The sequence below is a fragment of the Oryctolagus cuniculus genome, chromosome 2, assembly GCF_051225735.1.
Source record: "Oryctolagus cuniculus isolate XC-2025 breed Fujian yellow rabbit chromosome 2, ASM5122573v1, whole genome shotgun sequence".
NCBI lineage: Eukaryota > Metazoa > Chordata > Mammalia > Lagomorpha > Leporidae > Oryctolagus > Oryctolagus cuniculus.
The window spans coordinates 179,317,038-179,340,142 of record NC_142868.1 but is presented as its reverse complement, the minus strand read 5'-3'; the positions used below and the strand labels follow the sequence as shown (position 1 = coordinate 179,340,142).

General features: G+C 57.2%; 1 protein-coding gene across 5 annotated transcripts in view; it reads left to right on the top strand.

Annotated features, from left to right (window-relative positions):
* Positions 1-23,105, top strand: part of PLB1 (phospholipase B1) — a 118,163-nt gene that overhangs the window by 77,602 nt on the left and 17,456 nt on the right. For 3 of the 5 annotated variants that reach the window (XM_089324486.1, XM_089324490.1, NM_001101708.1), the window contains 14 exon segments: positions 1,047-1,120; positions 4,672-4,715; positions 5,547-5,655; positions 7,832-7,883; positions 8,235-8,315; positions 8,891-8,956; positions 9,791-9,891; positions 11,055-11,136; positions 11,722-11,826; positions 12,565-12,660; positions 13,185-13,256; positions 18,975-19,040; positions 22,166-22,226; positions 22,753-22,811. In XM_089324486.1, coding sequence (XP_089180612.1) covers positions 1,047-1,120; positions 4,672-4,715; positions 5,547-5,655; positions 7,832-7,883; positions 8,235-8,315; positions 8,891-8,956; positions 9,791-9,891; positions 11,055-11,136; positions 11,722-11,826; positions 12,565-12,660; positions 13,185-13,256; positions 18,975-19,040; positions 22,166-22,226; positions 22,753-22,811 — 1,068 coding nt within the window. 5 annotated transcript variants of the gene reach the window in all.

Sequence of the window (23,105 nt, the reverse complement as noted above, 5' to 3'; positions counted from 1 at the left end):
CGTCTCAGATCATGGAGATCGTGACCACCCAGTGGCACTTAGCGAGCGCGTGTGAAGCTGCGTCATCTGACTCAAAATCTAAGCCTGTCAGTGTGCGTGCTGTCTTCCTTTTAGATGAAGCTTCAGAGTCAGCTCAGAGCCTCGCACCTGCTCCCTCTTTGCACCTGCATGGCATAAGCTCCTTAGTTGCGGATAAAGCTCTGCTCCTAACCCCTAAGAAAGGGGGCTATCTCTCTATCCCCATCACCAATCTCGGGCCACACCTCCCAGACCTTCCAAACGCCTCGTGCAGGGAGAGAAGAGAGGCGGGAACTTGGTGAGGACTCTGTCCACCACAGTCGCTCAGATCTCTGAGCTGCTTTGTGTGCATAAAAAATGGAGGGCCTGATGCTGGTCACGATATTATCAGCAGTCTCGCATCTGTGAGCTCTTGAGAATTTGGGTTTTTTTAAACTTCATAGTGTCCCCTTTTTTATTTGAGGTTTATTTACTTGGAAGACAGAGTGATAGAGAGGTCTTCCATCTGCTGGTTCACCCTCCAAACAGCCACAACGGCCATGGCTTAGGCCAGGCTGGAGCCAGGAGCTTCTTCCGGATCTCTAACATGGGTACAGGGGCTCAAGCTCTTGGGCCATCCTCTGCTGCTTCCCCGGGCCATTAGCAGGGAGTTGAAGTAGAAGTAGAGCAGCTGGGATTCAAACTGGTACCCACATGGGATGCCAGCATCGCAGCAGGCGGCTTAGCCCTCTGCACCGCCATGCCAGCCCTTCGAGAGTTTTCAGAAACAGTTTTTGCCACTGGGACCACGCTGGTCCCCCACAACCCCCTAAGAGAAGAGCAGGGCTTGCGCTTGGTACAACAAGGAGATGGCAGTCGAGGCGGAGAAGACACACCCAGCCAGGAAGGCAGCTCCTGGCCCTGGGCCTGTGCTCTGCCCTCTGCCCCCTGCGCTGTCTCTATAATCGAGGGCACTGGGGAAGCCCTGTGAACACAACCTACCTTTCTTCCAACTTGCTGATTTTCCTGTGGACCGGATGTTTTCACAGGCTGGCATTGGAATTGGCTCCAAACCAAATGACCTCTCAGATGGCACCACTCAGTATCGGGGACTGTCATATAGGTAATGTCACCCACAGGCTCACCTCCAGAGACAGGCTGGGGGCCCATCTCCTGCAAGTGCTTCCATCCCGAGAAGCAAGGATGAGGTCTGGAAGGGGCAGGAGGAAACCCTCTCCGTTTCTGCAGCATGTGGACAGGATATCTTCCTGCTGACCTCCCTTTTTTTCAATTGTGCAGAGAAGGTAAACCAAGGTTCTCCTCAGACTCCCGGGGCAGCAAATCCAGCACGAAATGCACTCAAAAAGCACCAAATCCCTAAGACTTCACCTGCCCGCTTGCATGGCCCAGGGCCCTGGCCGTGCTCCTGTGCCTCTGTTTACCATCTGTGTGTCTTCGTGTCTTCTGCCTGCATGTCTGTGTGTGCACACACCTGTTTGCAGACAGCTCGGAAACCCAACACATACCCTGGGAGGAGGTGATGGACACAAAACCATGTGCCGGCGGGCGTCCCCCGGCTCTCCCTGTGTGTTAGGAGATGAGGGCAGCAGAGGGGAAGCACGTGCTCAACCGGCGATGCTGTTTAAACACCAGGCATCTGAGCGCTACGGGGTAGAGAAGAGGGCCCGATCGGCAGGGGTTGGAGGGCTTCCCGGACAGGGGGTGCCCGGCTGAGCCTTGAACAGCTCCCGTGTCCGTGAGCAGCTGGGTGGGCGTGTTCTCAAGTTTCTTTCCTAATAAAGTTCATGGTTGGCTCTGCTTCCAAGTGATTGGCAAGGAGCTGGGGGCGTTGCCTGGGAGAGCAAGCAGAAGGAAGGCAGCCATGAGGGGGCAGAGTGCTGCTGAGCAGCCGCAGTGCGAGAGCCACCGGCGGCTCGCTCCCTGCCCGCCCGCCCGCCCGCCCGTCACTCAGAATTCCTTGGACGGCACCGAGAAAGTGAGAGGGCACAGGGTCTGGTGCTCAGGACTGTGGCAGGCCCAGGAGGGTCCTGCAGGGTCCCTTCTAAGGATGCAAGAGAGGCGTCTCCACCTCCAGGGAGGACACAGCCCCTCCCCCAGCAGAGGTTAATGCCCCCTGGTTCTGCGGTCCCCGAGTTTCCATGTGTGCTCAGTCTGTAACAGACTGCGTGGGACGAAGCAGAGCCTCACTAACTCACCACTCTGTCCCTGAGGCTGCGAGAGAGACCCGAGGGAGAGAAACAGCAGAGCTTACTCTGAGCGAGAAAATGCAGGAAGGGGAGATGGCTGCCCTTGGCCTTCACCAAGGGACACAGTGATCCCACACTGCAGGGTGCAGGGACAGAGGATGTGCAGGTGACAAGCCACGCAACATGGTCCTGGTAGAGCCACATGGGTTCACAGGGCGGTCTGTCCACTTCCAGGTGCCTCAGCTGGCCAACCCCCCAGGGACTGACGGCTGGGCCAACCTCTGGCCAGAGCATGGCTCTGTGGATGGAGACACAGCCGTTCTCTGCATCTTCTCCAGGTGGAGTCTGCTAGGCTCCAGGGCTTCACGTCCCATGGCGTCTCTCCCTTTATGCCCTTGGTCTGTCCCAAGTCTTAAATGCTCAGGGGTTCAAGACGGGACTCTCCAGATCAGGGTGAGGGAGCCCACAGGACACCAGGCAGGTTGCCCCACCTGAGCTGCTCCGGGTGCGCCCTGGAGCAGGAGCTCCAGCAGAAGGGAGCGTGCTTGGTGCTTTCTGGGGCCACGTGAACACCTGTGTCCTTCCTCTGGGGACTTGACATGCGTGTGAACGTATGCAAGGCTCTGAGAAGCCGTGCAGTGCAGAAATCTTTAAATCGTGTTCAATCCAGCGCTTCCCTTCCTCCCACAGCTCTTTGTAATGCCAGTTGTCACCCCTCGGGAGGTGACACGTGGTACCACCGCCATCCGAGCAGAGCAGTTTTCTGGAGGCGTGGGAGCCTCCAGGTTGGAAGCCCCGGGCAGTTCCTGAGGCTAGGTCAATTCAGGATGCAGCCTGAGGTTCTGCCCCCTGCAGGAGACAACCTCATGGAGTTGGGGGGACAGGGGCCCCCGAATTCTTGGGGGCAGTGACTGCGGGCAGGAGCTGCTGAGCCACTTTGGCTGTGAGCACTGCCAGGGCCTGACGGTGAGGTCACAGGTGGGATGCAGGTTCCAGCCTCGGCAGCTCAACCAGCTCTCGAGAGCCTTTGCTTCCATTGAAGTGAGCTTGTTTGGGATCACTTGTTTGGGACCCAGATAAAATTGGCTTACCAAGAAATGCATTTCTTTATTAATTAGGAGGAGTTTGATGTCTTATTACAGAAACTCCTTCCACCAAGGGTATTCATCTGTATATCCTGGATGACAACAGATGAACAAAGCCCGGGCACTGAGCTCTTGATAAAATCTAAACCTCATTCATTGAGGGCTCTAAGGTAGACCAGCTGTCCAGCCGGGGTCTAAGTCCTTTGTGCTTCACGTTGGCCTGATCAGAATGAAGGCTCGCATAGTTTCATTCCTCCATATGTATCTCTGTAATCCTCTCAGAAATTTGTGCTCCAAAATGTCAGGGAGAGATTTCCATAGGTTGTTGGTCAATTGCCATGGTGGTTTTAGAACAAAGATATGTTTAACATAGAAAGTACAGTGCAACATGTGTGTGTGTTTACATGGTGTCTGTGTTTCTGATTTTGAATCTGAGAGGCAGTGAGAGAAAGCTCCCATAGGCTGTGTCACTGCGCAGGTACTCAGAACAGCCCTGCGCTATGCCAAATCCAAGTGCTTGATGCAGGGATACCACGGAATCCAGGGAATCCAATCACTTGAGCCATCATTGCTGCCTCCCAGGGTCGGCATTAGCAGGAAGCTGGAGCCAGAGCCAGAGCCAGAGCCGGATATCAAACCCAGGCGCTCCATTGTGGAACGTGGGCATCTTAGTGAGAGTCTTGCCCGCTGGGCCAGAGGCTGCTCCCGAGGACGTGTTACTAAAATTTCTCAGCCGGGACCAACGTGCTGGGATTGAGGGAAGGGGCACGGAGGGACGGTCACGGTCAGTGCTGTTCAAGGCACAGCCTTTGTGAAAGTGGGGACGCGTCTCTCCTCGCCTCCCAAAGCCATGCTCAGTTTCAGCACATGGCATCCCCTGTGTGTCCTGAGGTTGGAGTGGATGACATCCGATGGGGGCTTTGGAAGGCAGTGAGAGGCAGCCCCTAACCCACCAGGGCAGCTCGCCTGCCTGCTGGGCAGAGAGAAGCCACACATTTCCTACAGGTTTCCAGCTCAGTCCGGGTTTTAGTTCCCTCTGTGTACCTCTGTGTCCTACTTGGTAAGGGGGAGATGGTCACAGCGCCCTCCTGAGAGTGGTGGGAGACGTGAGGTGACAGACCTGGAGCGCGGCTGGCACCCCGTGTGCACCCAGCTCAGTGTTCTCCCTCCGGAGCTGGTGAAGAAAATGGCTCCCTCCTGTCTTCAAATCCTGGATTTTCAGGGAACAGATCCACCAGGGAACTGAACACGTCTCAGATTCCTCAAACACAGAGATGGGTCTGGCATACCTGGCAGGAGCCGATGTGCACAAAGAAGGGCGGGGGGCTCCCTGTGTCAGGTGTACGTACTGATTTAGTCTCTCTCTCGCTCCCTCCATGCAGTTCAGGAGGGGACGGCTCCCTGGACAACGTGACCACCTTGCCCAGTGAGTAACCCTCGGGGACTTGGCTGTGTCCCTCATTCTGTCTGAGCCCGAGGCCCCTTGAGAGTGCCTCCCAGGTGATGGAGGAACCTCCCCAGTCACCACCGAGATAGGAGGGGAGGCCGTGGACAGGCAGCCGAAGACTGTGCCCTAAATGCTGGATTTGGAGCCTGGAGACCTGAGTTCGAGCCCTGCCCCTCTCTGTGCCTGTGGGCTGACCTAGGGCAAGTTAGGGAACAGTCTGAACCTCTGGTGTTTTCAACTGGCCTGGGGGGTGCAGAGACAGATTGGATGGTGACTCTTCACCACAAATTGTAAACAATGTTTCTATATTTATTTGAAAGGCAGAGGGACAGGGGAAGCTAAGAGATAGAAAGAGACATCTTTATTCACTGGTTCATTCCCAAAGTGGACACAGCGGCTGGGGCTGGACTAGGAGGCCAGGAACCTGGAACGCCATCTGGGACTTCCACGTGGGCAGCAGGGGCCCAAGCACTTGGGCCATCTTCCCACTGCCTCTCAGGCACATTAGCAGGGAGCTGGATCAGTAGCAGCAACTGGGACTCGAACCCGTGTTCCGATACAGGCTGCTGGTGTTGTAGGCAGAAGCTTAGCTCACTGCACCACAACACCAGCCCCATCGAAATATTTTTGTTAGGTGAGAGGCTCTTGCTGTTCTGGCCCGGCCTGTCCTGGGGTCCCTGAATTCAGTGATGCCGGGCACACCCCGTGGCTCTGTGCAGGAAGTGTGGGGACCCAGGCCCCGCAGTGCCAGAGCAGACGCCCTGCCTGGCCTCGCCCCGAGCGCACCACCACACTCCCCTCCTCTTCCAGATATCCTCCGGCAGTTCAACAGCAACCTCATGGGCTTCGCCGTGGGCACTGGTGATGCCAGTGGCACCAATGCTTTCTTCAACCAGGCTGTTCCCGGAGCAAAGGCGAGGTACGACACCTGGGGGTGGGTGGGCCTGTGGGGTAGGGTACGAGAGCACAAAGTCCCCCTGGAGACCCCAGTACTGACCCTGTGTGAGCTAGCACTCTCCATCTGTGGCAGCGACTGGGCAGGCTCAGGCTGCCCCCATGTCTGAGGCTGTAGCGGGGGTCCAGGAAGGGTGGGAGAGGAGGGCCTCATTGAGCAGCGACATCCCCACAGCCAGTGCCCCGGGACCTTGCTCTTGTGTGCAGCCTGTTCTCATAACTGCACCTACTGACCCCCTTCATCCAACATTGTTTTAAAAGATTTACTTATTTTTTATTTGAAAGGCATAGTTAGAAGCAGAGGCAGAGAGAGAGAGGTCTTCCATCTACTGGTTCATTCCCCAAATGGCTGCAATGGCCAGAGCTGGGCTGATCCAAAGCCAGGAGCTTCTTTTGGGACTCCCACGTGGGTGCAGGGGCCCAAGGACTTGGGCCACCTTGTACTGCTTTCCGAGGCCATAACAGAGAGCTGGATTAGAAGTGGAGCAGCCGGGACTTGAACCAACTTTACCCGCTATGCCACAGCACCGGCCCCTCCTCCAACTCTTAAAACTGACCCTAGCACAAGGGTGCTGGAAGGATCCACTTTCCCCAGAGTGTCACATGTGGCAATGCCCAAAAAGATGAGGGGCGCCAGCCAAGTGGGTGCGCGAGATACAACGTCCAGTCTTGGAGCTGTGCGGGCGGCCAGTCCTGCTGCCACCCAGCTCTGAGATGGAGCCCACGAGAAATGAAATGGAGAATCCCAGAAGCAGCCGAAGCAGAACTGCCCAGCCTCCCAGGGTGGTCGCGCAAGGGGGCGCTCACCCTGCTCCACGCAGCACCTGGCCCAACATCCTGAGCCTCTGCCATGTTGCCTCTCCAGGTTCAGGCCACACCCTCATGCCCATCCTTACTGGGCGTGGCCCCCAAACCAGGCCTCTCAGCCTGCAAAGGGAAGACACTTCCTGGTAACAGACATAGCTTCTGACAGCTGCTCCCCCTCCCATGTCGGGGCCACCATGCTGTGGATCTGTCTCCCCCAGGCTGAATAAGCAGAGAGCTTGGGTTCTGGAGGCTCCGATCCTCCATGAATTATTCCAGGCAGGTAGAGAAGGTGAATTTCTTCCTCACCGCCTTCTGAAATAAGCGTGTAGACAAGCTTAGGAAGAGTAACATGTGCACCGGGAAGAAAAGGCTTGGTCGCCGAGGGAGATGAGGAGGAGTCGATGTGCGTATGTGAGCGTTTGTAGGGCACTTGTGTTTGAATATCACACTTTCAGCTTCCTGGCGGCCAGGTCGAATTTCAGGACCTGTGCCCATCTTGAAAAGAGACAAGTGAGGCCGGCGCCGCGGCTCACTAGGCTAATCCTCTGCCTTGCGGTGCCGGCACACCAGGTTCTAGTCCTGGTCGGGGCACTGGATTCTGTCCCGGTTGCCCCTCTTCCAGGCCAGCTCTCTGCTGTGGCCAGGGAGTACAGTGGAGGATGGCCCAAGTGCTTGGGCCCTGCACCCCATGGGAGACCAGGATAAGCACCTGGCTCCTGCCATTGGATCAGCGCTGTGCGCCGGCCACAGCGCGGCAGCCATTGGAGGGTGAACCAACGGCAAAGGAAGACCTTTCTCTCTCTCTCTCTCTCTCATTGTCCACTCTGTCAGAAAGAAAGAAAGGAAGGAAGGAAGGAAGGAAGGAAGGAAGGAAGGAAGGAAGGAAAGAAGGAAAGAAGGAAAGAAGGAAAGAAGGAAAGAAGGAAAGAAGGAAAGAAGGAAAGAAGGAAAGAAGGAAAGAAGGAAAGAAGGAAAGAAGGAAAGAAGGAAAGAAGGAAAGAAGGAAAGAAGGAAAGAAGGAAAGAAGGAAAGAAAGACAAGTGGTTTCCTAGCATGGAATCCTGAATGAGTCCTGGAGAGGGGAGAGCGGGCAGCCAGTGGGATGGGCGGGACCTTGGACGGCAGCTTTGGAATGAGCATGTAGTGAGCTTTCCAAAGACTGCTCTCTCTCTCTTTCCAGGAGAGGCGAGCCGCTGCTTGCCTCCGAGTCTCGGGGTCTCCAGCAGCTCATGCATTGGGGGGGAGGGGAGGCCATGGAAACTTCTGGTTCAGGTCCTTTAGGAGGAAAAGTATGGCACTGTTGCTCACCATGATTGATTTTCTCTCTTTCTCAGGGATCTTATGAGCCAAGTGCAGACTCTGGTTCAGAGGATGAAGGACGACCATGTGAGTCGGATTGATGGTTCGGTATAAACATGCGTTGTCTAACCTCGCATAGCTGTCCCCAGATGGAACTGTCTCCAAGGCAAGCAGCGAGCGCCCTATCCCTAGAGGCGTGCAGGCAGTGCTGGGACAGCCCCCTGCCAGAGGCCCAGCCCGGCGAGGAGATTATGGGAATGGGGAGAAGTGTGTTGCTGGTCACCCTGACCTCTGTGGGCTATAAATAAACCTCCAAGATTCCTTCTGCTCGGAGATCCTTACCCGCGGGCAAGGAGGCTGTGGGGGTCATGTGGGTTTACATAGCTGTAGCCTTTTTGTTTCTCAGAAATCATCAAACATTTTCCTCCCTTCGTGTAGAGAGTAAATTTCCAAGAAGACTGGAAGGTCATCACGGTGCAGATCGGAGCCAGTGACTTGTGTGACTACTGCACGGATTCGGTAATGGGGGCGGGGTCCAGGCCCCTGACCTTGACCAGTAGACCTTGGAGACCCTCCCTAAAAGCAGTGCTTAGAGCCAGCCCTGACTATCTGACTATACCACCTACGTGTGCACACAGGCGTGTCCCCTGCTCTCTCTCCCTCCCTCACTGACGACCCTGCGCCCCTCAGGTTCCTGGCACCATCTGCACATGCACAATGGTGAGACAGCAGGTGGCAGATACATGGTGGTTCTAGTCCTCTCACTTGTAACTCCCAAGAATTCAGAAAGAACAGAGACCGTAGACCCCAAGCAGTGGCATCTGGGGTGGGGGGTCTCTCGACAGGGCTGGTGCACAGGGCCCCAGAGGCCAAGCAGACCCCTTTCTATTGCCTATGCCTGACTCAAGCCCTGCCCGAAGGCTCCAGGGTTCCCGCTGGCCTACCTGTGACAGCTGTTCATCCCAGACTGTGACACCAGGAGCTGGTCACAGCTGAGGCCAGAGGGAGTGCAAGCCCTCGGGGCTGCAGCGGCAGGAGACCCTTCCACTGTGCCCCCACTGCCTCCCCACCTTACACAGCTCCTCCTCCCCCAGAACCTGTATTCTGCAGCCAACTTTTACGACCATCTCCGAGACGCCTTGGACGCCCTCCACAGAGAGGTAGGTGGGGCTGCCACAAGCTGGTTGGGGTGCAGGTGGGCTGGGGGAAAGAATGCTGGAAGAGCCCCTCCTCTCAAGGGCAGGGTCGAGGGCAGGGTCTCCTTCCCTCCCCAGAGGTTGGGGTCTGTCCCCATGGAAGTCTTTCCATTTGGAATCTGCCTTGGAGGGTCTTGGGTTTGAAGCAGGGAAGGCAATGTGCTGTCCGTTTGTCCTCTTACCACTACCTGGGACATTCCTGTTGGCCGCAGCCAGGTGGCCCCCAGGCTGAGGACTGTGTGCTGAGCTACAGGGTGTGCCTAGAGCAAGTCAGGGCCCACACGCAGCAGGGCGCATGCCCGAGTCGGCAGCACAGGCGGATTGCTCCCGAGAGAGTGCTCTGAGCCCCAGGTAACCTGCTGGGTGGCTGCGGCCCTACCTACCCACCCAGCAATTAGCAGATGAGGCTGGAGGGACCTGGACGGGGCTCAGGACCTGGTAAGGAGGTGTCCAGTCTCACCAAATGTGAGGCCAGTTATTCGGGCTCATGAAATGATGACTGAGTGGAGCTGACCCCGCCTCTGAGAGGTTCTTGCCACAGCCTGTGTGGGCAGCATCCCCACCCCAGGAGGAGTTGTGAGCTGCCTGGCCTCTGGGGCCCTGTGCACCTGCCCTTAGAGAGATCTCTCCAGATGCCACTCCAGGGGCCGTCCACGCAATTCTAAAGGGACTCTGGCAATCCCATCTGGTCAATTGCCATCCCAGCAATTCTAAGGAGACCGTCTGGCCAATTCTCACTTCTCGGGGCCCCCAGGAAGGAGCCTCTGGAGCCCCACTCACCTACAGCCTTGCCCTTAGGTGCCCAGAGCTCTGGTCAACCTCGTGGACTTCATGAACCCAAGTGTCACACGACAGGTGTTCCTGGGGAACCCCGACAAGTGCCCAGTGCAGCAGGCCAGGTAGGCAGGTGCTGACTCCCCCCAGGCTGGAGACACCTTCACCCTGGGCTGGCCAAGGACACGGTGGAAAGCCTGGGTTTGAGTCTTGCCTCCGCCTCCTGCTGATGTGCGCCCTAAGAGGCGGCAGAGGATGGCTCAAGTGCTTGGGTCCCTGCCACCCATGTGAGAGTCCTGGGTTGAGTTTCAAGTTCCTGGGTTTTGACCTGGCTCAGCCCTGGCCATGGTGGGCATTGGAAGGTGAACCAAGGTCTCCTCTGTCTCTGTCTCTGGCTTTTAAATGAAATGAAAACAAAATTCTTTTTAAAAAGGTGCTAAGCTGGTGACCCTGGAGAAACACAGGAGCTAGAATCCTGATGACAACGTAACCTTGACCGAGGAAGGGGGTAGCGTGTGTGTAAGGGGGGAGGGTCTTTGAACAACAGGCCTTCAGAAAGTTTGTGAAAAATGCTTATTATCAAGAAAAAATTATATAGATTTTTTTAAAATGTTTGCACTAGAATAAACTTATCTCTTGACTCCATTTTTCCACGAACTTTTTGAAGTGCCCCTCAATGTGCACGTGGTCAGATCGTTACCAGGAAGCAAGGGAAGGACTCAGAATTCCATGACCTTCATGGGGACAAAGGAAACCGGGAGGGGACGCAGGGCAAGTTCACAGCGGGAGCGTTTTGTTGCTGAAAGCGGACGACAGGCCCGTGGGCGTGCAGTTTCGTGTTCAGCAAACCTGCCACGAGGGCCGATTTATTGCACGCGTCTCTCGGAACTTACTGTGCACCAGCCCCGGCTCTGGGCCCTGGGCAGAGAACCCTTTAGTGCTCGGTGCACGCTGTGGGCGAGCGATCCATGTGTGGCCCTGATGGGATCACAGGCGGTGACCGAGGCCGTGGCATCAGGCCCCCAAGTACCAGCTCGGAGGTATCGAGGAAGCCCTTTTGTTTTGCTAATCCCATGTGGTGTTTGCTTTACGGTATCCTCTGCTCAGCATGATTTGTGGCAGGCCCGGCACCTGCCGTCCACTCTGTGTCCTCTGTTTTATGAGAGGGTCTCAAAGGGGATTTCTTCTGTCACCTGTGTCTGGCCTCAAACTGCCCCCGAGCGCACCTCAGGCCCCAAGGACCCACGCCTGAGCTGGGGTTCACGCTGGGTCGTCTTTCCCCGTGCAGCGCCCTGTGTAACTGCGTCTTGAGCCCCCGGGAAAACTCCTATGAGCTGGCCCGGTTGGAGGCCCTCGCACAAGCCTACCAGGTGAGACCAAGAAGGCCACCATCTCGTGTCCTCTCCCCACCCACTCTCAGACCCACCAGGGCAGGTGCCTAGGACAGGGAAGAAATGCTAGGGGCCTGAGTGGAGCCATCGCCTCCCCTGGGGCCCTTCTTCTGCCTGGCTGGGGTCTTAGGTGGTTGGAGAGGACTCAGTATTGCTGGCTGAGCTGCCCCCAGGGGACTTACCCCCATCTCTGGGCCACTAGCCCTGGGTGCCCTGCGAGATCACTTTTTCCTTCCTTGCCAGACCCCCCTCCCACAGAGCTGCCCCCCATCCCATCCCCTGCCCGACAACCTCAAGCCCCACCCTCCCACCTGCCCTCACAGGCGGGCCACAAGGGAGGGGGCAGGCAGGAGGCTTCTGTGACTCCCCAGCACACAGAGGTTTCAGTCCACTTAGAACCCCAACAAAGGGCGTTCCAACCTGTCTGCAAATTTACCATCCCACGCTCAGGGAGATGGGCACAGGGACGCGGCCCCACAGCCGGCCCTCGGCCCTCCCGCCACTGAGCGCTTGGCAGTCCTGGGCCTGTGCTGAGGCCCCGTGTGTGTGTGTGTGTGTCCCCAGAGCAGCCTGCGGGAGCTGGTGGAGTCCGGCCGCTACGACACGCGGGAGGACTTCTCTGTGGTGCTGCAGCCCTTCTTCCACAGCATCCAGCTCCCCGTCCTGCAGGTACGGTCCCTGCTGCCCTGCGCCAGCCGGGGGGCCGCTCGGGAGAGAAGCAGCAAGTGCTTCTATGGCACGTACACCAGGCAGGACCCACACGCTGGCTCTGCAGATGCCGCGGGAGGTCCCAGTCGTCCTTGTCACGGCAGAATCTGAAGGCACCTGCTGCAGAGCACGAAGCCCCCATGTGTGATCTCCTCTCCCACACATGGCTCTGGGTGTCACCTCTTTCCACTCTGCCCGTGCATCTGCTGGGCACTGCCACTCAGAGGCCGACAAGTGGACCTGGGTGTCCGTGCTGAGGCCCTGGCCTGACTGGAGGACAGCTTTGTGACCCCAGCTGCCCCGAGACAGAGGAGCTGGCATCAAGTCACTCCGCCCCATGGGCTCTGCACACCCCCCCAGGACTGTGAAAACCCATCTGAGGGGCTGGTCAGCAGTGGTATTTGCTGGCTGAGCAGCCCGACTCCCTCTGAGTCTGGGCGCTTGGTCCCACTGATGCTAAGGTTATAGACTAATGAGCCCACAGACAGACAAAGCACTTTTTATTTTTTAAACTAAATAATAAGGAATTGTGGGGCAGGAAGTGGGCGGGTCTGCGCTCACCCAAAGCTGTTCACCTGTGAGAGTGCTCTGCTCTCCCTCTCAAGGTGACTCGGGCGGGGGGGTGGGGTGGGGTGACAGGTCAGTCCCAGGGGTAGGGCCGGCCAGCAGGAGCCTGAGGAAGTCTCTCATCTCCCCCAGGACGGGCGCCTGGACACGTCTTTCTTCGCCCCAGACTGCGTCCACCCAAATCAGAAGTTCCACTCCCAGCTCTCCAGAGCCCTCTGGCGCAATATGGTAAGAAGAGCGAGGCGTCCCTGGTGCCCTGGGTTCCAGGAGACGGCAAAGCACCAGCCTCCTGAAACCGTGGCGCCTCGCCCGTGGGCTCCCTCCAGGCCAGAGACAGAAGAGCAGGGTGGGCGCCTCGGTGGAAACCCATCAAATTGCAGATCAGGGTCCTAAAAGGGCTGCGTGGCCCAGCTCTGGCCGCACCGCCTCCTCCACTCTGGCGACTGTGATGAGGCGTTTTCCACATGCCCGCAGCCATGCCGGGCAGTTTAAGCCGCATCAGCCCGTTTGAGCCCTTTGCAGCCCTGGGTGCCCCACGAGACCACTTGATGAGTTTCTAAGGAAGTGAACCCCAGCAAAGCAAAGCCGCTCGCCCAGGACCCCACGGCTGGCAGCTGGCCAGGCAGGAGAGGAAGCCAAGCCCTCTGAAACTGACTTCTGAGCTCTCCCCACTGCAGGAGGCGCCAGGGTGGGCTTGTTTCTGCAGAATTCGGTTAGTGCACCTGTGTGTCTCTCTCTCCTTCCCATATCAGCTGGAGCCCCTGGGAGGGAAAACGGATGCACTGGACCTGACGGCGGCCATCACCCTCACCTGCCCCACTCAGGTAACCAGAGAGGGCCGGCCTTGCTCCTCTTGGCAACCAGAGCTTAGCCTGGGCCTGGCGCTTGGCTGCCACCAGCCCCGCTTTCCCCTGGCCTGGGGTGGGTCTGAGCTGGAGGCTGAGGATGGACAGGGTGGACAAGAGCACAGAGCAGTTTTTTTCTCTGGGAGTGGGAGACATGGCTGGGCCCAAGCAGAGAGAGGGGAAAGGGTCGTTGGTGTGCGGCCAGGCGCTCTTGTGGTCTGACTGCAGGCTGCGGGGCCAAGCGAGGTCCAGGCGGGCTCAGGAGTGATAGCTGGAGAGCGGAGCCAGGACTGGGAGTTTCCAGCGAGGAGAGGATCAGAGGGGAGCCGGAGGCCGTGTGCAGGGGGCTGGGAGGGCCGGCAAGAGCAGCCTGGGTTCCTTGTAAGGAGGAATATGTAAGTGGTTGTTAAACTTGATTTCAGGCTATGGGTGGGGGCAGGTTCGTGTTGCCATTGCCTTCAGTTCCACTTTCCAGGGCCTGTCTTTTGCCTTTTTAACCAAATAAGGCCAAGGCCAGAGAGCCCGCAGTGGCAATAAAAGCAGACAGCCTGACCCAGTCTGGGAGGCTGGGTCTTGCTCCTGGGTGGGGCCGCACCACCCTCTCCCCCTCTTCCAGCCAAGCAGCAGCGGGGATGGACCTGCAGCTCCCCCGTGTGTCTGCTGGGGCTCCCGAGAGTGGGCACCCCTGCCCAGGCCCTGGCTCAGCCTTGTGTACCATCAGCCGCACCAGGAGAATGAGACCAGCAGGAAGAGGCATGGGAAGTGAAGGTAGTGGCACGGATGCCTCCAGGGCAAAAGGGCCAAGTGCCAGCCAGAGGGCCAGGGCCAGGGCCAGGCCTCTGCTGTGCCGGCCGTAACCGTCTGAGTGCTAGGTCCCGAGCGCACTGCAGGGGTAATAGAAGGGCAATCAGGCAACTTGGGTGATAAAGGGTATTTGGGGACTTGGAGCAATGGGTATCAACCAATACTGTGAGTATTTCAATGTTTCAAACAACCTACCTGGCCATAAGGTATGACTGTCAGTCCCCCCAGCTGCTAGTGTTCAAGGCACCTTCTGCCCATCTCTGCCCCGAAGTCTGGCACACTCCCCTCCCAGCACGTCAGGCTCAGCGGGCTCAGCTGCAGCTCCTCCCTGCTGGACAGAGCCGACGGAGCCAGTGCTGAGCAGAGGGCAAGCCCAGCCTCCTGGAACCCGCGGGCGCCCAGAGGCTGCTGCTAAGCACCCCTGGAGCCTGTTCCCCAAGGGTCCATCTGTCAGCCAGCTCAGCTGTACCACTGGCAAGCACAGGTGACAGGCAGGTCACTGGGAGAGGAGGCCCAGCTGGGTGGAAGCCTCCCGGGGTTTGGGGTGGGGGGGTGGTTTCTGGGGCTCCACCACTTCCCGCCCCTCCCCCAGCCCCGGTCGGGCTGCTGGGATATTTGGCACAGCCAGGGGGCGCAAGTTCACAGGTTATCTGTTGTGCCCTCAGCTTGGGCAAGTTACTGACAGCCAACCTTTGATTGGCTGCGACTCTTCTTCCCTCCCTTCCTTGGGGGGCGCCAGTGCCCACCCCTTCCCCAACCCAGGGGCAGCTGGCTGAACCTCCTGGAAGAGCAGCTGTGCATGTCCTCAGCTTTTGTTCCTTTGGGACCTCTCTGAAGTACATGTCCAAGTTAACCACCTGCCCCTTGGGGGTGTGGACGCTAAAGCGCCTTGAGTTGTCCACTTTTCAGTTTTCTTCCACTTTTATCTCTTCTAATGACCCTTTGCCTTCTCAACTTCAACCATTCTCCAACTCTGATGCACCAGTCTCTCTCTCTGCACATCCCCTCCCTTGGAGGCTTTTCTGTCTCCAGGATTTCCTGGTAGATGTCTTTGCACTGATTCTTCATTCTCTCATTTGGTGTCTTCATTTTTTCTTTCTCAAACTCCAATCCTATGTTTCCAACCCTTAAAATAGCTTTCCCCTTGGATGCCCTATAAGGTGTAAGGTTACCCAAAAGGCAGGCTAAATATATTGGCACTGGACAGCAAGGGCTGCCCTGTATCCAGTTCCTTGTCTTTGCTTCCAGAAGGAATTCAGGAGAATAGCAAATAGCGAGCCGCAAAGATGCATGCTTCACAGTCCAAGTGGGCCTGCTGTTTTCTGGACCGTGTGTAACGGTATACGGGTTGTTTAATGACGGGGGTGGTGCATTCTAATAAAACGTAGGAATAGTCAGTTTTTCTGGAAGTAGGTGGAGACTTCCTGGAATCTAGCTGCCATCCCTTTTGGCTCCTTATATGGTCTGATGTATCCTATCACGGTGGCTGGTAGGTGTGTCGTTTTGCATGCCAATATAATGAGCTGTAGGTCACTTTGGTCCCCTGAGCTGGTAGGAGCGTGGTCCAGGCAGGGGGGTGCGTATCTCCAGAACAAGAGGAAACAAATCCATATCCCATAGGTGTTGCGGTGATAAGAACTATACCCAAGTGGCTGACTGCTAGCTCTGCCTCCTGTCTCAATATGACCAGAGAAGCCAGGGAAGAGGGAGGGTAGGCAGGGGAGAGGGGCTGAATAATGTCATCTATTTCACCTTTTATCAAGAGAAAAAGCAAAAGTGTATGGGATTCCCTCACTCTTCCCTGTTTAGCAGAGCCTCGATCCTGCCTTGCAAAGGAGCGACACGGTTATCTTCTGAATGCTCAGAGCTTCTAAACCCCATCCTGCCCCCAGCCCACCACCCCCTCCAAGAGCGACTAGACAGTAGCGAGATATTTGTTTTCCGGAAGTCTCTGCTCCTCCAGACGCCCCTGTTTCTGTCATTGTTACGGGGGTTTTCAAGCACTGTGGGCAGGACACGTCGGGCACCCTAGGGGATAGGATCCTTCCGGTGCCGCCACCTGCCCCCTCCCCAACCATGTCCACAGCCACCAGCTTGGACGTGGTCGGTGTGTGTGCGAGAGGTCAGCCTGCCATGCTGCCCTGTCAAACAACAGAGACTGGTGCCATGGCCCTGGGTCTCACTGGAGGGCCTTGGAGTCCCCCTGATGCAGGCTCTCCCTGGATTATGACACCGTGTCTCCCCCTAGGTGTCACTTTAGCCTGTGCTGAAATGCCTACGTCCTCCCCAGGCGTGCTTTCCAGGTGGCCCCCTTTTAACAGGCTGTGACATCAGCGTGGTAAAGGACCAGCATGCTGGAATGGGGTGGGATAGAAGACTGGACAGGACGGGGCTCTCCAAGGACTGCTTCTACGACCCCTCCTTACTCCCCCTCTTCTTCACCGTGCCGCCCAAAGCCTGGCTCCTGAAGCTCCCTCTCCCTGGAACGTGGTCACCTTCCAGCTGGCAACTGCACCCTCCGGCTTGGTACAGCCAGCACCGAGGAAGCCCTGCTGCTTCCCAGGGAGGTCTGACTCTTGCCACGCAGCCGGAAGGCCCAGCCCCCAGTCCCCGCAGACTCGCCCGATGCTGGCTCCCATCAGGGCTTGGCCAGGCTCTGCCTCCCCAGCAGGCCCCGGGTGGGAACCCTCCTCCACCTGCCATCAAGCCGCCTTCACTTTTGACTGACTTTCTGGGTGCTCCAAACCCAGCCCCCAGAGCCAATCGGACTGGATCAAATTCCTCTTCTCGTGAAACCTGTTTGAGTCCAGGCCTTCAAACGACTGCCACTCACGCAAGAGCCACAGTCAACAAAAGCAAGGCCTGAGCACCCCGGCTCACTGCCCGGGGCCTATTCTCCTTGCTCCTGCCCTCTCTACCACATTCCAGGTGGCCTTGACCTTGACCCCGACCCCGACCCCTGTAGCACTGTCTTCCCCCATGGGTTCCATGATGAGCTATGACCCAATAGACTCTAGTGTTCCTGGCAGCGCTCCTGAAAGGGTAGGGTTAGTCCTTGTCCTCTGCTTCCTCCTGTGCCCATCACTCTGGGACTTGCTCCAGCCCTAGACCCCTAGGTCCAGTTAGGGCTCCTTTGAAGGTGGGGGGAGAAGTCGTTAACTGCCCCCTACCAGGCTGTGGGTGAGCCTGGGAGCCCTCCCCTCATGCCGGCTCCTGGAACAGTGCTCTGCAGGCAAGGGCTGCTCAGCAGACATAGGTCGGTCACTGTCAGGCTGCTCCCAGCGTGCCCTCGGTGGGGGTGACCCTTCTGGCCCTGCTAAACCGTTGTGGTTGGAGCCAGCACAGTTGGCGACGGTGGCAGGCGTCCCAAGCTCTCGCTGTCTTGTGCTGTTAGTGCAGGGCCTGCTTCCTGTGCAAGGAACACTGGCTTGCAGGAGAAAGGGTCTGGGCTGAGAGGTTTACGTGTGAGGCTGTGCCCCCTAGACCTCGGGGGAGCCCCTTCCCCCTCGCCCTCCCAGCGGGGTCTTTTGTGGGCCGGACCCTGGTGTGAGCCTGCCAGGTTGGGTCTGGCCCCAGCTCTGAGCTTCTTACTCGCTCTCTAACCTGAAACCCATCCTTTCCCTGCTCTCTGTAAAACGGGAGGGTCTAGGGGTTGCGGCGTCGGATGTCTGCAACGCCAGACAGGAGCCCGAATGTGTGCACAGGGTTAGTATGAGACAAGAGGAAGTGGTTACGGCCAGAACTGAGCCGTGTACGGCCCTCCTGAGAGCCTGGAGGGCCTCTTCCTCCCCTTGCTGGGCCACCAGATGGGCCAAAATAAAGAACAACAAAACAAAGCGTCTCCTGGCTGGATTCAGGCTGTGAGCAGTCAATCTCCAACCCTGGAGCTGGTCTTTAAAGACTTAATAACAGTATTTAAAAGTCAGAGTGGCAGAGAGCGCCCGTCTGTCGGTTCATTCCCCAGATGGCTGCCATGGCGGGGCTGTGGCTGGGCCAGGCAGGAGCTGGGAACCAGGAGCTGCTTCCAGGTCTCCCGTGCGGCTGTTTTCCCCTGCTTTCCCAGGCACATTAGCAGGGAGCTGGATCAGAAGTGGAGCAGCTGGGACTCGAATTGGTGCCCATATGAGATGCTGGCATCATAGGCGGCGTCTTCACCCGCTATGCCACAGTGCTGGCCCCCGAATCTTTAATTCCCCTTCTTCGGCATGGTGGTTTTCCTTCCTTATTCCCTTTTCCCAAGTCCTCCATGAGCGCGTTTTGTGAGCGGCTTCCCAGCCCTGGGCCCACTTGCTTCCTGATTGGCATCTCACTTACTGCGTCTTGTTTTGCTTTCATTTTCACAGTTTCTTGTTCACTTGCTATTCTCTGTTTCTCCCTTGTCTACTTCCTTCTTTAATGAACTCATCACCGACAATCGGTGGACTTGGATTCCTGGCTGGGCTTGTAGCAAACCTGGTTGTGAGGTAGAGGTAGGTCTTGCCCCAAGAACTCATAAATGACCAAAATATAGGAAGGCAGACTAAAGGGGATGTGACATAGTGTTCAAGAGAGAGAAGAGAATAAATAGCAGATATTCAAATATGTTCAGAACCAGAACACTTCTTGGAAGAGAAAAAAAAAATGCTGAACTGTGAAACCCTTGCTAGAGACATTGCGAAGCAAAGCGAATGTGTAGGTCTGGACTGGGGAGGCGGAGTTCCCGTTGCTAAGGTGAAAACAAGCAGGGAGCTAGCGGGACTGGAGAATGTATGGAATCCCTTTTAAGCCGGTGCCAATCCTGTTATGTAAAAATCCTCGGGAATGAAGGAAAAGCGGTTTGGATCATCCTCCTATTTAAATGCAGGAGCGCAAGCTGCCAGCTCACCTCCTCGCGTGGTTTCTTTTCTCTCTCAGAACGAGCCTTTCCTGAGAACCTTCCGGAACAGTGACTACACCTACCCCAGCAGGCCAGCCGTCGAGGTAACGCTCACCACCTGCAGCTGCCAGGGGCCTGCGGCGCGGTGCAGGCTCCAGCAGGATGACCCCTTATGACATACAGGGGGTGGGAACATAAGACTCAGGCAGGAAGCCCAGGGCTGTCTTAACAGTTTCTCAGGTTGGGGGCAGTGCCCTGGGCCAGTTTTCTCTGAGCTTTGCGTCCTGTGCTCACCGCCTCCGTTTCTGATGGGGTCGCGCAGCCTTTTGGGAAGGGATGAGGAGGGGAGCAGTGAGTATGAGGTGCCGTGGGCTCCCTGGAAGGTGGAAGCCACCTGTGAAGGAGCCTCAGTTGTCCCTGTGCACCCCGGGCATTGCTGGGCTTGAGTTAGCCGTTCTAGCTCGGAGGATTCACAGCCCATGGCTGTAGGGACTGCTGCTCCAAAGATGGCCTGTGGAATCCAGGACCTTGTTAAACCCTGCAGGAGGCCACCAAGACAGGGGCTCAACCCCCAGCTAAGCTTCACACCTATGGTGGGTCTGGAATCGGAAAAGACCTGATTTTGGGTCCAGCCTTATGCTGGGAGCTAGAAGGGGTCCTGAGAAGTATCGACAGGCTTCTCACCTGGGGGAGTTACTAGACTCCCGGCTGCTCACTGCGCATCTACTATGTGCGAGGCACTGTCCCAGGGAGAGGGGGAGGAAACCAGGGAGGTCCCAGGCCTCCGAAGCTTGCAGTGTTGTGCAGGAGGCATCCAGTGAGTAGCTGAACGCCAGCAGCACAGGATGAGAGAGCTGTGTGGGCCAAGCCAGGCCTCTCTGAGGGAGGCCTGAACTGAGATACGCATGACAGAAAGATGCCAGCCCCATGGGAGGCCAGAAACAGAGTCCCAGGGAATGCAAAGGCTCTGGCTCGGGCTGAGTCCGTGGAATTGGAGGAAGAGACAGGACGTCAGAGTGGCTGGGGAGCATAAACAGAACGGAGAGCAAGGAAGAGGAGGTCCGAGGGGTTTCTGGGGGCCGGACCACCCAAGCCTGAACCCCTGAGTCAGAAGGCTGGATTTCAAGTGGAGATAGGTGGAAAGGCCTTGGTGGTTTTAGGGCATGGTGACATGGTCGGGCTCAGATCTTGAAAAGATCTCCCAGATTGGGGGGTGAGGGGTGGGGGGAGTGGAGACCAGCAGGAGTGGTTGGGGAAAGACCTTTTGTAAGCGCACCAGGGAGTCGAGACCTCCATGGGATTACTGAGGAGCGGTGAGAACTTGCGGGCTGCAGGTCTCCCTCCACTCTGGGTTCTCTCAGCTCACGGCAGCCCAGTGGAAGCTTGTGCCTGTTGACCTGGTGACCAAGTTGCATCCTATTAGAAATATCTGCTGCGTCTTGTCCATCAGGCATTTGTTTATTGATTTCCCACGTTTTTATTGGATGCCCAGGTGGAGCAGGGGCAGCGGACAGAGGTATGCGCCTGCCCTCTTGGATTACAAGTCTTTGCTTCTGCTGTTGGAAGAGTTGAGAAAGCCCAGGGCTAGGAGAGTGCGTGTTTCCACAGCTCTCCGCCTACATCAACGCTCCCCGGAAGCTTGCTCAGAATGCAGAGTCCTGGGCCCCACCCCAGACTGCAGTTTAACGAGCTCCAGTGTCCCCGTGTAGAATGCAGCACGTGGGTCTTCCCTTGTGAGAGATGAGCATGCCCAAGTCCCAGGCCGTGTCTGTCGGTGCACCCCGAACGCACCGCCTCCAACTCACGGTCTGCCTGAGCTGTGTCATCTGCAGGGGGCTGCATAGGTTTGTTTTTGTTTGTTTTTGTTTTGTTTTGTTTTTTTGTTTTTTTTTTTTTACAGGCAGAGTGGACAGAGAGAGAGAGAGACAGAGAGAAAGAAAGGTCTTCCTTTTGCCATTGGTTGGTTCACCCTCCAATGGCCGCCATGGTCAGCACACCACGCTGATCCGAAGGCAGGAGCCAGGTGCTTCTCCTGGTCTCCCATGGGGTGCAGGGCCCAAGCACTTGGGCCATCCTCCACTGCACTCCCTGGCCACAGCAGAGAGCTGGCCTGGAAGAGGGGCAACCGGGACAGAATCCGGTGCCCCGACCAGGACTAGAACCCGGTGTGCTGGCGCCGCAAAAGGAGGATTAGCCTATTGAGCCGCGGCGCTGGCTGCATAGGTTTTTAATCGCGTTTTTTAATATGGTTTTTAAATTGTATTTTCCCCCAAGGACTTGTGTCCTCTGCACACAAGCATGTCCTTGATTTCAGTAAAACTTCCCAAACATAACTCTGTCGGGGTGAGGAGTGACGCCATCCCTTGGAGCCAAGTAAAGTCCCCTGGGTTAAGGCAGCACTACTTAGACGAAGTGTGGCCGAAGCTCCGTCACCATAAGGAGGTTCTGACGAGGTCTGACTTCCTTTTCATGTGACTGGCAGAGCAGGTGGGCCTTCAGAGCCCGGGCAGTCAGTCGGTGGAGCCTGGCTGTGCCCCCGGCAGGCGGGTAGCTGGGGCTGTGGGAAGAGATGTCCTCCTCCCCAGCTTTCTAGAACCAGTCCATTCTGTGCCCTCTGTGCCCCACCTGGAAACTGTGCTCTGTGCTCCAGAGACAAGGAAAGGTGACTGAAAGAACCCAGAGTGGCAAGCTTTGGTGTGTACTCCTGCGAGGACGCGGTAGCTCAGCAGTTAAACAGCACATGCTAAACATCACGCAGGAGGAGGACGCGGGAAACCCGGGAGCTTTGCAGCTCTGGAAGTTCCATGTTTTCCTGAAAGTGTTTTGATGATTGTTTGTGCTCTTGCACTATCATTGCTGTCAATTGGGCTCACTGCTAAACACAACCAAAACACACCTATACTCTCTTATGCGAGGATCTGAATCTGTGTTCCTTAGGAAGACCACCTGTTGTATGGGTTCTTGTAGCCTCCCCTGCTTGGGGGCAGCTGCCGGCTCCACTCGAGGGTGTGGCTAAGTTGGGATGGGACATGCCGTGTGCATGTGCACCGTGCATTGTGCAGGCAGACAACTGGGCCTCCCCTCTGAGTTCTCTCGCAGCCCACCCACTGCTGGCAGCCCTACCCTCCCGTGGTCCCCTAGATCTCTAGCTCCCTCCAAAACTTCCTGGGCTGAAGCTCACCTTCCTGCACAGTGAGTGTTGGCATTGTCTCTCCTCTGGTTGATTTAGAACTGGGGCAGTGACTTCCTGTGCACCGCGTGGAATGCTTCCAGGGGTGTTCCGAACTCAGGTGAGTGAAAACACCATCCCCTGCTGCAGCAAGGAGTCTTGCGGAGTGTCCGCTCGGGGTGGAGTGGGGTTGGGGGAGGCCCTGCAGATGCACCCCGGAGCTTCGAGCAGGAAGCTTGCATTCTAGCTGGTTTCCGTGCGATGCAGACCAGGACCCGGGGGGCCCCCAGGGGTGAAGGGGCACAGTCCCCTCCACCGAATCACACTTCGAGTCTCCTTGTGGTCCCAGTGGTAGCCCCTCCGGCCTCCCTGCCCAGGGCTGGGTCCTGCATGTCTGTAATGGGGGCTTTTCTGGACCACCCCGTGAGAACTGGGCTCCTCTCAGCTGGACGACGGCCCTAAGCCTGGAACCTTCAGTGCCTCGGTTGCTTCAAATGAATGGAAGAGGCAAAATTGCTAAAGCCTGAGGCTGGAAATGAGTGCCTTGGGGACCGGGGGACCAGGGCAGACTCACAGACCCTGGTATGCTTCTGCTTGAAGAGGCGATGTCCCCCACCCCCACCACGGCCATCTCTTGTCTCCCCTAGTCCATGAGCTCCAACCAGGAGATATCAAAGTCGTAGCTGCCCTGGGTGACTCGCTGACGGTGAGTACTGAGCCGGGGGCCGGGGGGCCCCTCGTGCGCAGCCAGGGCCTGTGCAGGATCGGCTCCTCCTTGACATGGGCCCCAGACTGACCGCCTGCCCACATCAGACGCCGTATACGCCCTGCCTTCCGTCTCGCCCAGTCCAGCTCAGACATCACCTCTTCTTGCGGCTGCCCCTCCGGCGCCGGGGTGAAGTAGCCCCCCTTCCCCACTGTTCCCAGGCAAGTTGTCCAAGTCTGCCTCCACGGTCAGGGAGCTCTTCTCCGTCCCCCTAGATCCGGAGAGGAAAGACTT